We start from the raw sequence: 12719 nt of genomic DNA, 5'->3' as shown, positions 1-12719 counted from the left end.
AAAAATAATTTTAATTAAAATGTTTATTTCAGGTCGGTAATATTTTAATTTTTCCTTAGAGAGAATTTCCAAATCCTTTATAAATCTTTGATCCCATTCGTTGGGATACTGTGGTTAAATAAGCTGAAATATACAAACTCTCCCACTCAAAACGACCTTTAGTAGTACTTTGGATACAGCAATTTTCATATATTTATAGGGCTTTTAACTTACAACTATAGAGTTGAGCACACCGTCGATTTATCGCATCGCTTTACTTTGCTTATCTCTAGTCTTTAATCTTTACAAGAATGAATGTGTATGAGCAACGGATATTGCTGCTTTTGTGGAGTAAAATGTGATTTGCAAATTGCATTTGCCAAGCGAAATTAGAAGTAAGTTTAACAGCACTTTTACGCACAATCTTTTATGCTGACACAGGATGGTTAAATAATAATAATAATAGTAGAACCGGTATACTTTTGGGTTACGTTGAATACAGATACACGCATACATTTAAGGCGACTTTAAATGGGTTCAATATATAGATAATGTCTCTTTTTCTTGCGATTCATTGTCATAAAGCCAACTTAGCCCAGGCCATGATCGTCGAAGAAACTCTGCGCGGTTTCATCCTGGAATGGGAGAATGCTTAGCTTCAGTTACGTGATCTATACTTAACATCGTTTGGGATAAAAGCTTCGATACTGGGGCAAAAACACCCCTTATAAATAGGCTATGGAAAACGGGTAATAAGTAATAACAACTAATAATAACAAAAGGACACCAAATGGGTGCACTAAGCCAGACAGATGGGGAGATAGACAGAGATTGGAGAGAGTGGAGTTCAGAGTTCAGATCAGTGGAGAGTAGATCAAAGCGGGCGTCAAGAGGTCAGAGCAGTCAAGTGGGTCAGTGACAACAGCAAAGACAACAATCAAAATTAAAAGTAGACAATTACACTAAAACAAACTGAGGATGACCAGTTCTTACCATTATCATATAGCATACGGAGTACATTAAAATATTTATTTTTGAAAAATACTTGGTTTTTTTATTTTAATCTGTTTTTTTTTTTCAGTTACAAAACACAGAAAATTTGGCTAAAACGTACAACACACATACATAAACATATATATATTTGTAGATATACATAAACTAGACTTTATTCGGTTACCACTATGGGATGATTATTACAATTTTCAATTATATATCGTTCTCATTTTTTTTCAACATTAAAGCTTACTTGTTTCTATTGTAAGAATAGTATTGCATATATTTCCCCACTAAATTAGTTATTGCCCATTTTGGTGATTGATTGGAATGATCTTTCGATTATATAATGTAGATAGGAAGAAGAATATTAATTCAAGTTGAGGGAACCCCAGATGGAACTACGTGAGGTTGGCTTGTTTTGCATGAACTTTGCTGATTCTATAATATTTCTCTGTGTGTGTGTGTGTGAAATTTACGAGAGGGTGTATGAAAAACCGCATGCCAGATGCTCTGATGTTACTATCTAGTATTTATTGCTTTTTGGAGCCTCACACGCTGCTTGGCATCTTCTTGCTTATCATTTTATTAATTTTAGTCAGCGCATCAGTGCTGTACAACAGCCAAATCACACACTAGTGTTGAGAAGTGGTTGGAGCAGTGTTGAAAAGTGCCAAGTGCAGCACATATTATCGCTGGGGTGTATCTGTGTGTGTTATTCAGTGCTTGTTGTGTCTGGGTGTGCGTGTAATATCAACTACATAAGTTCTAGGGAGTACTAGTTCTTTAGAGGAGTCCAATGTCTCTTAAAGTGCCCTCAACGGCTTCGTCCTGGAGTACAAAGAATAAGAACAATAAGAACGAGAAGAGTAGAAGGAAAGAAAGTAGTAGTAGTGGTAGTAAGTGTGAGTAGAATGCGTCCAAAAAAAGAAACCAATTTCGAGAGCTTGTTTTGCTTTTCTTTCGTTTACGGCACAACTTGGAAACACGTAATGCATATTATATGGATGAACATCACAGCGCAGCGCGGGGAAGGCGGGGGAATGGAAGCTGGGCAATATACATATATATATACAGCTGGACGAAGGTTTGACTGATCTGACCTATCGACTCTCCCACTAAGACTCTTCGCAGATCGGGAATATATAATAACTTTATGTTCTTTACACTGGTTCTTTGGGATGGGTTATCTTTTCTTCTAGGTTTTTTTTTAGTTGAGATACTCATTGAAGTCCTGTGGTGGTTGGTTGTTGGTGGTGGTAGTAGTAGTTGTGTTAACATCGATTTATGCAGTGGCGGGTAGGGTAAGCGTTAATAATAACAAGAGAGAGGGTACATGGGTTACACATTTATATATGGTTTATGGTATGGCAAGAATATGTATAGTTTAACATCGTTTCTAGTTTCTAGTTAGTAATATTCAGCTACAAAGGTCATGCAAAATAATCAAGCCAACTAAGATCGAGGATCTGACTACAATTCGGGTTAGGAGACTTACAGAGTTACGGTCACAAAATAAAAACACAAGCAAAAATTGTACTACAAATGGCAAACAAGGTTTTAGTTTTAGTTTCAGTTTTAGTTTTACTGCACAGCGACATCTATGGCAAGTTCAATACTGTGGCTATCAAATAATTCCTGGTAAGTTCTCACAATTCACAATTCGCTTTTTCGAGTAGGCAAGTTTCGGAACTCAAGACGACGGCATGCAATGACAAGTAAACAAATCGATTCAGTGCGTGTGTGGTGCCAGCTAAGGTGGTTTACATCAGATTCGGAACTTAAAGTTAATGACAATGCTGCTGCGACAAACACACACGCACACTGCACTTAGGATCTATTGCAGCGAGTAAAAGAACTCTTCTTGCTTCGAGTGGTTAGAGGTGTGGTATAGTTATTAGTTTCGATTGCACAAATTAGAGAAACAAGAACGAGAAGTTGGTAAGAGTAAGAGTAGAGTATAAAGTATAAAGAGAAAACCGTGATATGCATGAGGTATGACATTGTAAACGTTATAGATAGGCATATAAGTATATATATATAGATGCAAACAAACACTAACGAGAGGTAACGAAACTAAAAACCATCAAGTTGAATAAATATGTAAAACAATTAACAATATCCGGCATTGGTAGAGAGTGACACAACCGTTTTAGGCATTACAGATCATATGTCTCGGGTGTACTGACCTCTTGGAGCAGATCCTGCGAGGCGATCGCCTTAAGTACGTTCTTTTTGGACGTCTCCTGGATCTCACCGCCAATAAGCAGCTCGTCCAGGATGAAGTAGGCTTTTTCAAAGTTAAAAATGATATCCAGCTCGCAGACCTGTATAGAAATTCGGTAATTTAAAACTCTTTGGGGCTTTTATCGTCTGGTGTTGATAACTTACGCTGCCGAAGTACTTATCCAACAGCTCCACATAGCGATGAATAATCTCCAGTGTCAGCAGCTCGTTGTCGTTCTGCTCGATGGCGCAACAGAAATACAAGCTGGCATACCTGGAAAGGAAAAATTGTTATCATCTGATTAAATAGGGATAGGGGGATTACCAGTAAATGGTAAGTGAAACTAAGAGATAGTTGGAAATAGAGAAGGTTACACATTTTAATAGCTAAGAGCCCTCCTTTCATATGCATTTCACATTTTCTTGAATACATATCTTATCAGTCATAACTTTATCAGTTCTATTATCTCAACTATCTTTAATGTTTGACATTATACTTATGGCAAAGGGTGTAAACTATATACAATTATTAGGAAATGAAAATATAATATAATATATAAATAAGGTTATAAATTTTAATAGTTAAGATACCTTCTTTCATATGCATTTCACATTTCTTTGCATACATATCTCAACTATCTTTAATGTTTGACATTATATTTATGGCAAAGGGTGTTAACTATATTAAATTATTAGGAAACGAAAATAATTATTTATTTTTTTCGTTATTTTTAAGCATAATATAATGTTATAGGTACTTTATTTTAACCAAGTAAGCTTAAAACAAGGGGCCAAGTACTATCCATACCATCTTTGAAGACTCCTAGGTGATCTTACTAAAATTACTAACCTCTTGTAGACAATTTTGCAGTCCTTCCACTCCAGAAAAGAGCACATCTTAGGTTTCCTGGCCAGAATGGTGGTGACCAGTTCCCGGGTGATCTTCTTTTTCACCTTATCGGGATAGGCCATGTACCATTTCTGTAAGCGCAGTTTGCCCTGCCGACTGAAGAGCAGCATGAAAAGCATCTGAAATTGAGTAGTACCTTTGTTAGTCCAGAAATTTTATTGATTTTACAGGTTTTTATTAATTTTTTATTTTTTTTTGGGCCAGCGAAGCTCCCAATTTCCACTGACACAGTCATCGAGCACCCCCACCAACACACACACACACATTTGCACCTGGAGCCACCGCTTCGTCAATAAGAAAAACCTCTTCGAAAACCAAGAAAATCACTGTTACACTTTTTTTCCTTAAGCCTCACCATGAACTGTGCTTTTCCTCCGTGTGTTTGAGTTTTCCTGTGTGCTAGCTGTACAAAATATAATGGAAAACCTTATTTTTCCATGCAGCCACCGAACAAAACACACATAGAAAACTCTTCTTCCCGCAGAGCTGCCATTCGCAATGCACCTGTCGACGTGTGAAAGAGAATAGCAAGTACAGTGGGTTTCATGCAAATAGGATATATTTTCATTATTTTATCGTAATTTTATTTTATAAGACCTATGTGAATAAACTACAGTAATTTAATTCTTAAATATTTTCGAATTAAAAATATTGAAAGTAATTATCTGATAAAATTTAATTTGTTTTGTTAGGATATACATTGCGATTAATTTTTCTGATTATTTTATCATTAAACACTTATGTGAATAAACTTCAGTAATATTGAAGGTAATTATTAATTACTAATTATCTGATAAAATTGTAATTTTTTATAAGAATGGGAAGGAGTTTTTTTAATTTCATAGTCACGGTTTCGAAAGCGAATTATTATTTACATTAAAACATTAAACATTACGGATATACCATTTCAAATATTATTTTTTAAACAAAATGTGGTTTAATTTAGGCTCCACTGTATCTGAGCCGTGCGATATTTGCCATTCACAGCGAATTATCGCACGGCAAGTGCAGCTCTCTTGGGCCATCTCTATTGGACTGCGTAGACGTTAGCAGCTGGCCGCACTCGTGCCGTTTGTAAGCGGAGAAATTTCGTCATTTGAATTTAGATTGCAATCAACGACCCCGCAACGATGTCAATAAAGCTGAAAGCGAACCTCAACAATCCGCCGATAAGTAAGTGCCACCGGAATGCCGGCTGCAGTGACCTTCAGTTCCCCGGAAGATTCAAATAGTGAGGTTAAATCCGGATGGGGGCAGTCTATTTATGTATACAATATACATCCGTTGCCCCTTTTATTGCATCAGTTTGTAATCGTATCGTATGATATGTGATATTAATTGACTCACCGAAATTTATAGGTGGCCTGGCGACGGCGCACCTCATCAATGGCACGGTACCCGTGGAGATTGTGTGGAGCAAGGAGGAGACCTCGCTGCAGTTTCCCGACAATCGCCTCCTGGTCTGCCACTCCAACAACGATGTGCTACGCGCCCTGGCTCGCGCTGCTCCGGATTACAAGCTGTACGGGGAGACGGCCATCGAGAGGACACAGATTGACCACTGGCTCTCCTTCTCGCTGACCTGCGAGGACGACATCTCGTGGGCGCTGGATTTCCTGGACAAATCCATTGCCCCGGTCACCTATTTGGTGGCCAACAAGCTGACCATCGCCGACTTTGCCCTGTTCAACGAGATGCACTCGCGCTATGAGTTCCTCGCCGCCAAGGGCATTCCGCAGCATGTGCAGCGTTGGTATGACCTCATCACCGCCCAGCCGCTGATCCAAAAGGTTTTGCAATCCCTCCCAGAGGGAGCGAGGGTTAAGCGAAGCCCACAGGCCTCCAAGGAGCAGACGCCGGCCAAAACAGGCGAACGCAAGCAGGAGGGCAAGTTCGTGGACCTGCCGGGCGCCGAAATGGGCAAGGTGGTGGTGCGCTTCCCGCCCGAGGCCTCCGGCTATCTGCACATCGGTCACGCCAAGGCGGCGCTGCTCAATCAATACTACGCGCTGGCCTTCCAGGGAACGCTCATCATGCGCTTCGATGACACCAATCCCGCCAAGGAGACTGTGGAGTTCGAGAACGTCATTCTCGGCGATCTGGAGCAGCTGCAGATCAAGCCGGATCTCTTTACGCACACCTCCAACTACTTCGACCTGATGCTCGACTACTGCGTCCAGCTGATCAAGGAGAGCAAGGCCTACGTGGACGACACGCCGCCGGAGCAGATGAAACTGGAGCGGGAGCAGCGCGTGGAGTCTGCCAATCGCTCTAATTGTGAGTTGATATCAATATCTGTTGGAAAAAGTATCATATTTCACACTTCATGAGATGAAATGTATCAAATATGTGAACTTTTTGATTAGAATTTTCATTTAATTGCTTGTAATATATCTTTATTAGCTCACAATTTATTGTATTTAATATCCCCAATCGCTCTAATTGTGAGTAGATCTCATTTTTTAGACTAGCTTTTGAAAGAAGTATTATATTTCATTATAATATTATATTATATTATATTTTGATTAGAATTTCCTTTAAATTGATTGTAATACATCTTTATTAGTTCACAACTTATTATATTTAATATCCCCAATCGCTCTAATTGTGAGGTGATCTTAATTTTTAGACCAGCTTTCGAAAAAAGTATTATATTTCAACCTAACATGATGAAATGCATCAAATATGTGAACTTTTTAATTAGAATATTCACTTAATTTATTGTAATACATCTTTATTAGTTCACAATTTTTATATTAAATATCCTCTTTCCTTTTCAGCCGTCGAAAAGAATCTTTCCCTGTGGCAGGAGATGCTCAAGGGCTCGGAGAAGGGTCAGAAGTTCTGCGTGCGCGCCAAAATCGACATGACCTCCCCCAACGGCTGCATGCGCGATCCCACCATCTATCGCTGCAAGAACGAGCCGCATCCTCGCACGGGAACCAAATACAAGTGGGTACAGAGCAACCTTTAATTGCAACACTTGCGTAACTTCTATGACTTACAGGGTGTATCCCACCTACGACTTTGCCTGCCCCATTGTCGATGCCATCGAGAATGTGACCCACACCCTGCGCACCACCGAGTACCATGATCGCGATGATCAATTCTACTGGTTCATTGATGCCCTGAAGCTCAGGAAGCCGTACATTTGGGAATACAGTCGCTTGAACATGACCAACACCGTGCTGTCTAAGAGGAAACTCACCTGGTTTGTGGACTCTGGACTGGTCGATGGCTGGGATGATCCTCGTTTCCCAACGGTGCGCGGTATCATCCGTCGCGGAATGACTGTGGAGGGCCTAAAAGAATTCATCATTGCCCAGGGCAGCAGCAAATCGGTGGTGTTCATGAACTGGGATAAGATCTGGGCCTTTAACAAGAAGGTCATCGATCCCATTGCTCCGCGTTACACTGCGCTGGAGAAGGAAAAGCGCATCATTGTCAATGTGGCTGGCGCAAAGGTGGAGAGGATCCAGGTTTCCGTGCATCCCAAGGATGAGTCATTGGGAAAGAAGACCGTCTTGTTAGGTCCACGTATCTACATCGACTACGTGGATGCCGAGGCTTTGAAAGAAGGCGAAAATGCCACCTTCATCAACTGGGGCAACATTCTGATCAAGAAGGTGAATAAGGATGCATCTGGCACCATCACTTCTGTGGAAGCCGCCCTCAATTTGGAAAACAAGGACTTCAAGAAGACCCTCAAGCTCACCTGGTTGGCTGTGGAGGACGATGCCAGTGCCTATCCACCCACCTTCTGCGTTTACTTCGACAACATCATCAGCAAAGCTGTTTTGGGCAAGGACGAGGACTTCAAGCAGTTCATCGGCCACAAGACCCGCGATGAGGTGGCCATGCTGGGCGATCCTGAGCTGAAGAAGTGCAAGAAGGGCGATATTATCCAGCTGCAGAGGCGTGGCTTCTTCAAGGTGGACAATGCGTATGCTCCGCCCAGTGGCTTCACTTCGGTGCCCTCGCCCATTGTCCTGTTCTCCATTCCCGATGGTCACACGAAGGATGTGCCCACCTCTGGTCTGAAAATCAATGCCCCGGATGCCAAGACAGCGGTGAGTTAAAGGGCATTTATTAATTTATTTTATGGGAACAGAATAAGGATTTTGGGACCTTATTTTCCTTAACGTTTTTACTAAAACTACACAGAGAGAATTAAGCACGATCATTTGACTCAAACTTGGAATTTTTGTACTCTAAATATAACCAAGTACATAAATATTCACTTTGAGCACAAAATTCAGTAGAAATTTTTAAAAATATATTTGCTGAAATAGATTTTTTATAGATCAATATTTCAACAAATAAAGGAACAAATTTTTACTCGATATGAGGCTTTTTTTTAATTTTTGTACTCAAAATATGTACAACCTAAAATTAAGTACCTATACAAATACTATAATTGAGAACGTTATTTTACTTGATTAATTTTTTCTGTGTGGAAATATAGGGCATTAAAAATTCGACTTATAGGAGTAGATACCTCTTGTTGTTTTCTCAATACCTATCCATAATATCAGCTGTTGGAAACTCTCTCCAACTTTGGCTCTCTGCAGCTCTTTCACTTTCTCTTAATTATGTGCCGCGTTGCTTCGGCGTAGTCTTCTTCTTCGGTTGAAAAACCAGTTGTATGCTGAACAACCCACCGTGTGGATCGTTATCGTCAACCTCTATAAGGTATACGCCACGAATTTAAAGAGGGGCTCGCTGAATATTTTAGCCCTTGCTGACGTTGCAGAAAGTTTTTTAAAAAGTGAAGACGTTGCATTGTTTTAGATTTTACCTAAAATTATTTATTAATAAATACTTTTTCTTACAGAAAAAGGCATCCTCACCTGTGAAGTCTTCCAGTCAAGCTTCCGAATTAGACAGCCAAATTACCCAGCAAGGCGATTTGGTTCGTGATCTGAAATCCAAGAAAGCAGCCAAGGATCAAATTGATGTGGCTGTAAAGAAACTGCTTGCCCTCAAAGCTGACTATAAATCAGCCACTGGAAAGGATTGGAAACCGGGACAAACTGCTGCTCCTGTTGCTTCTCCTGCCGCTCCTGCTTCCACATCCAACGACGCCGTTTCAATCAATGCCAGCATTGTGAAGCAGGGCGATTTGGTCAGGGATCTGAAGGGAAAGAAGGCTGGCAAGCCGGAGATCGACGCTGCTGTGAAGACGCTCCTGGAACTAAAGGCTCAGTATAAGACTCTAACCGGTCAGGATTGGAAACCGGGCACTGTTCCTCCCACTGCCGCTCCCGCTGCTTCGCCTGCTTCCTCCTCGGCTGCCAACGATTCGGTGGCGCAGATTCTAAACCAAATCACTGCCCAGGGCGACAAGGTTCGTGAGCTCAAGTCAGCTAAAGCCGACAAGGCCACTGTGGATGCTGCAGTAAAGACGCTGCTCAGCTTGAAGGCCGACTACAAAGCAGCCACCGGCAGTGACTGGAAGCCAGGAACCACAGCACCCGCTCCTGCTCCATCTGCAGTGAAAGTTAAGCAGGAAAAGAACCCGGAACCCGCTTCTAACCTTGCTGTAAATACACTTCTGGACAAGATTGCCCAGCAGGGTGATAAAATCCGCCAGCTGAAGTCTGCAAAATCCGAGAAATCCCTGGTGGAGGCCGAGGTAAAGCTATTGTTGGCCCTGAAAACGGACTACAAATCGCTGACTGGTCAGGATTGGAAGCCAGGTACTGTGGCACCCACTCCCGCAACCGTGGCCGTTGTGGATCTCACTGGTGGAGATTCAGGCAGCGAAGTAGGCAGCGTCTTGGCCAAGATTCAGGCGCAGGGCGATAAGATCAGAAAGCTGAAATCAGAGAAGGCGGCCAAGAACGTAATCGAACCGGAGGTTAAGAATCTGCTGGCTCTGAAAGCGGAATACAAGTCGTTGAGTGGCAAGGATTGGACGCCAGACGCCAAAGTTGAACCGACCGCTGTAGTAAAGAAGGAAGCCAGTCCCGTTGCGATGGCATCGCCAGCTAAGGATGAACTTACCCAGGAGATCAACGCTCAGGGGGAGAAGGTGCGTGCGGCCAAGGGCAGCAAGGCGGCCAAGGAGGTGATCGATGCTGAGGTGGCCAAGCTGCTGGCTCTCAAGGCCAAGTACAAGGAGGTTACGGGCACTGATTTTCCCGTCGCTGGACGGGGAGGAGGTGGAGGTGGATCAGCGAAGAAAGCCCCCAAGGAGGCGCAACCAAAGCCAGCCAAGCCAGCGAAAAAAGAGCCCGCTTCCGACGCCTCCGGTGCGGTGAAAAAGCAAACCCGTCTCGGTCTGGAGGCCACCAAGGAGGAGAACCTGCCCGACTGGTACTCGCAGGTGATCACCAAGGGTGAGATGATCGAGTACTACGATGTGTCCGGTTGCTACATCCTGCGCCACTGGTCCTTTGCCATCTGGAAGGCCATCAAGACTTGGTTCGATGCCGAGATCACGCGCATGGGCGTGAAGGAATGCTACTTCCCCATCTTCGTATCCAAAGCTGTGCTGGAGAAGGAGAAGACGCATATCGCGGACTTTGCCCCGGAAGTGGCCTGGGTCACCAAGTCCGGTGACTCCGATTTGGCCGAGCCCATTGCCGTGCGTCCCACCTCCGAGACAGTGATGTATCCCGCCTACGCCAAGTGGGTTCAGTCCTACAGGGATCTTCCCATTCGTCTCAACCAGTGGAACAATGTAGTGGTAAGTAATTGCTAGTATTTGATGAGTTCCATTCAGGGTTCGGAATTTGACACACATGTTAAAAACTTGAAAAATTGTATTTTACAGTGTAAACAAAGTTGTTGTCATGTGTGTCAAATACAAAAGAGTAAAATGTGAGAAATAATTGTTAGCATACACAGCCTACTTGTGTTTTAACATTATTAACAATAGATATTTGAAAAAATTATCCATAACCAAAAACATATAAGTTTTTTATAAAATAGACACACAATTTATTTACATATATTGTGAGCTGTCCCTTAAATGTAAAAAACTCATTGTGTTAAAAACACGCTGCGTAAAAAACAAGTCGTGTAAACAACACAAATGACATGTGTGTGTTATTTATGTTTCTAACAATTAATTGTCAATTACTTTTTTTAACTTAACACTTTGACATTTAACATGTTATTAACTCAAGTTATTTACAGTGTGTGTTATTTTCCGAACCCTGCTTCCATTTCATTTAACTTATATTCTATGTTTTTTAGCGCTGGGAATTCAAGCAGCCCACGCCTTTCCTGCGCACCCGCGAGTTCCTCTGGCAGGAGGGACACACCGCCTTCGCCGGCAAGGAGGAAGCGGACAAGGAAGTGCTCGATATCCTCGATCTGTACGCCCTGGTCTACACCCACCTGTTGGCCATTCCCGTGGTCAAGGGCCGCAAGACCGAGAAGGAGAAGTTCGCGGGCGGTGACTACACCACCACCGTGGAGGCCTTCATCTCGGCCTCGGGACGAGCGATTCAGGGTGCCACCAGTCACCATTTGGGTCAGAACTTCTCCAAGATGTTCGAAATCGTGTACGAGGACCCCGAGACGCAGCAGAAGCAGTACGTCTACCAGAACTCCTGGGGCATCACCACGCGCACAATTGGTGTGATGATCATGGTGCATGCCGACAACCAGGGTCTTGTCTTGCCTCCCCACGTTGCCTGCATTCAGGCCATTGTAGTGCCCTGCGGCATCACCGTAAACACCAAGGATGACGAGCGGGCGCAGCTGTTGGACGCCTGCAAGGAGCTGGAGAAGCGCCTGGTGGGCGGAGGAGTGCGTTGCGAGGGTGACTACCGGGACAACTACTCGCCCGGCTGGAAGTTCAACCACTGGGAACTGAAGGGAGTGCCGCTGCGCCTGGAGGTGGGTCCCAAGGACCTGAAGGCCCAGCAGCTGGTGGCCGTGCGTCGCGACACTGGCGAAAAGATCACCATACCGCTGGCCGATGTGGAGAAGAAGATCCCGGCGCTGCTCGAGACAATCCACGAGAGCATGCTGGCCAAGGCACAGGCGGATATGACGAGTCACACCAAGAAGGTTACCAACTGGACCGACTTCTGCGGCTTCCTCGAGCAAAAGAACATCCTGCTGGCGCCCTTCTGTGGCGACACCAGCTGCGAGGACAAGATCAAGGCGGACAGCGCCCGCGGCGAGGAGGCCGAGCCCGGAGCTCCTGCCATGGGCGCCAAGTCGCTGTGCATCCCCTTCGACCAGCCGGCTCCCATTGCGGCCAGCGATAAGTGCATCAACCCCGGCTGCACCAACAAGCCCAAGTTCTACACGCTCTTCGGAAGAAGCTACTAAGGAAGCCAGGCTTCGTTGTTTCCCCAAATCATATTTTTAGCAAAAGCAAACAAACTCGATTGATGGACCTACAAGTACTCTGATTTTCAACGACCCTAATATTCATTTTAAATTGATTAAATACTAAAAGTTTAAATTGGAAAAAATGTTGTCTATTCTATATGGGAATTTACAATTGTAAACCAGACCTTTTAACCCAAACTAAATAGCTGGCAAGACTAATTTTAATTGGAACTTTTCAATAAGTTGTCAAGCTATTTAACCTCGCTTGCTCCTTTCACCTCAACAGAAATAATTAGCCATGGGAACCACGAACTCT

At 43.3% G+C, this 12719-nt stretch overlaps 2 protein-coding genes across 4 annotated transcripts; one reads left to right on the top strand and one right to left on the bottom strand.

The window, feature by feature from the left end:
* Positions 1-165: 165 nt before the first annotated feature.
* Positions 166-4622, bottom strand: AP-1sigma (AP-1 complex subunit sigma-2). 3 transcript variants are annotated; one of them, XM_017140020.3, is made up of 5 exons: positions 4464-4622; positions 4049-4227; positions 3364-3472; positions 3162-3299; positions 166-614 (listed from the first exon to the last, which is right to left on the bottom strand). In XM_017140020.3, exons 1-5 carry the CDS (start codon positions 4464-4466, stop codon positions 570-572), a joined length of 474 nt encoding a protein of 157 aa, XP_016995509.2. In that variant the 5' UTR covers positions 4467-4622; the 3' UTR covers positions 166-569. The 3 variants fall into 3 exon arrangements, with proteins under 3 accessions (XP_016995509.2, XP_016995510.1, XP_016995511.1); XM_017140021.3 differs by lacking the exon at positions 166-614 and adding an exon at positions 1011-1803; XM_017140022.3 differs by lacking the exon at positions 166-614 and adding an exon at positions 1816-2206.
* Positions 4623-5124: 502 nt separating this feature from the next.
* GluProRS (Glutamyl-prolyl-tRNA synthetase) lies at positions 5125-12546 on the top strand. The gene is made up of 6 exons (XM_017140009.3): positions 5125-5281; positions 5468-6385; positions 6889-7060; positions 7116-8178; positions 8943-10799; positions 11312-12546. Exons 1-6 carry the CDS (start codon positions 5239-5241, stop codon positions 12398-12400), a joined length of 5142 nt encoding a protein of 1713 aa, XP_016995498.3. The 5' UTR covers positions 5125-5238; the 3' UTR covers positions 12401-12546.
* Positions 12547-12719: the final 173 nt, after the last annotated feature.

The sequence above is a fragment of the Drosophila takahashii genome, chromosome 3R (genome assembly GCF_030179915.1).
Source record: "Drosophila takahashii strain IR98-3 E-12201 chromosome 3R, DtakHiC1v2, whole genome shotgun sequence".
NCBI classification, from domain to species: Eukaryota; Metazoa; Arthropoda; class Insecta; order Diptera; family Drosophilidae; genus Drosophila; species Drosophila takahashii.
Note: the sequence above shows the minus strand (reverse complement) of the source record. Positions and strands in the feature narration are given on the sequence as shown.

Excerpts from the sequence above, each read along its gene's own strand:
- AP-1sigma (XM_017140020.3), bottom strand. Across the intron at positions 3,473-4,048 it reads TGCAAAATTGTCTACAAGAG|GTATGCCAGCTTGTATTTCT; the intron begins GTTAGTAATTTT and ends TTTCCTTTCCAG. Across the intron at positions 3,300-3,363 it reads TGGATAAGTACTTCGGCAGC|GTCTGCGAGCTGGATATCAT; the intron begins GTAAGTTATCAA and ends ATTTCTATACAG.
- GluProRS (XM_017140009.3), top strand. The coding sequence starts at position 5,239 with ATGTCAATAAAGCTGAAAGCGAACCTCAACAATCCGCCGATAA. Across the intron at positions 6,386-6,888 it reads GTCTGCCAATCGCTCTAATT|CCGTCGAAAAGAATCTTTCC; the intron begins GTGAGTTGATAT and ends TTTCCTTTTCAG. Across the intron at positions 10,800-11,311 it reads ACCAGTGGAACAATGTAGTG|CGCTGGGAATTCAAGCAGCC; the intron begins GTAAGTAATTGC and ends TATGTTTTTTAG.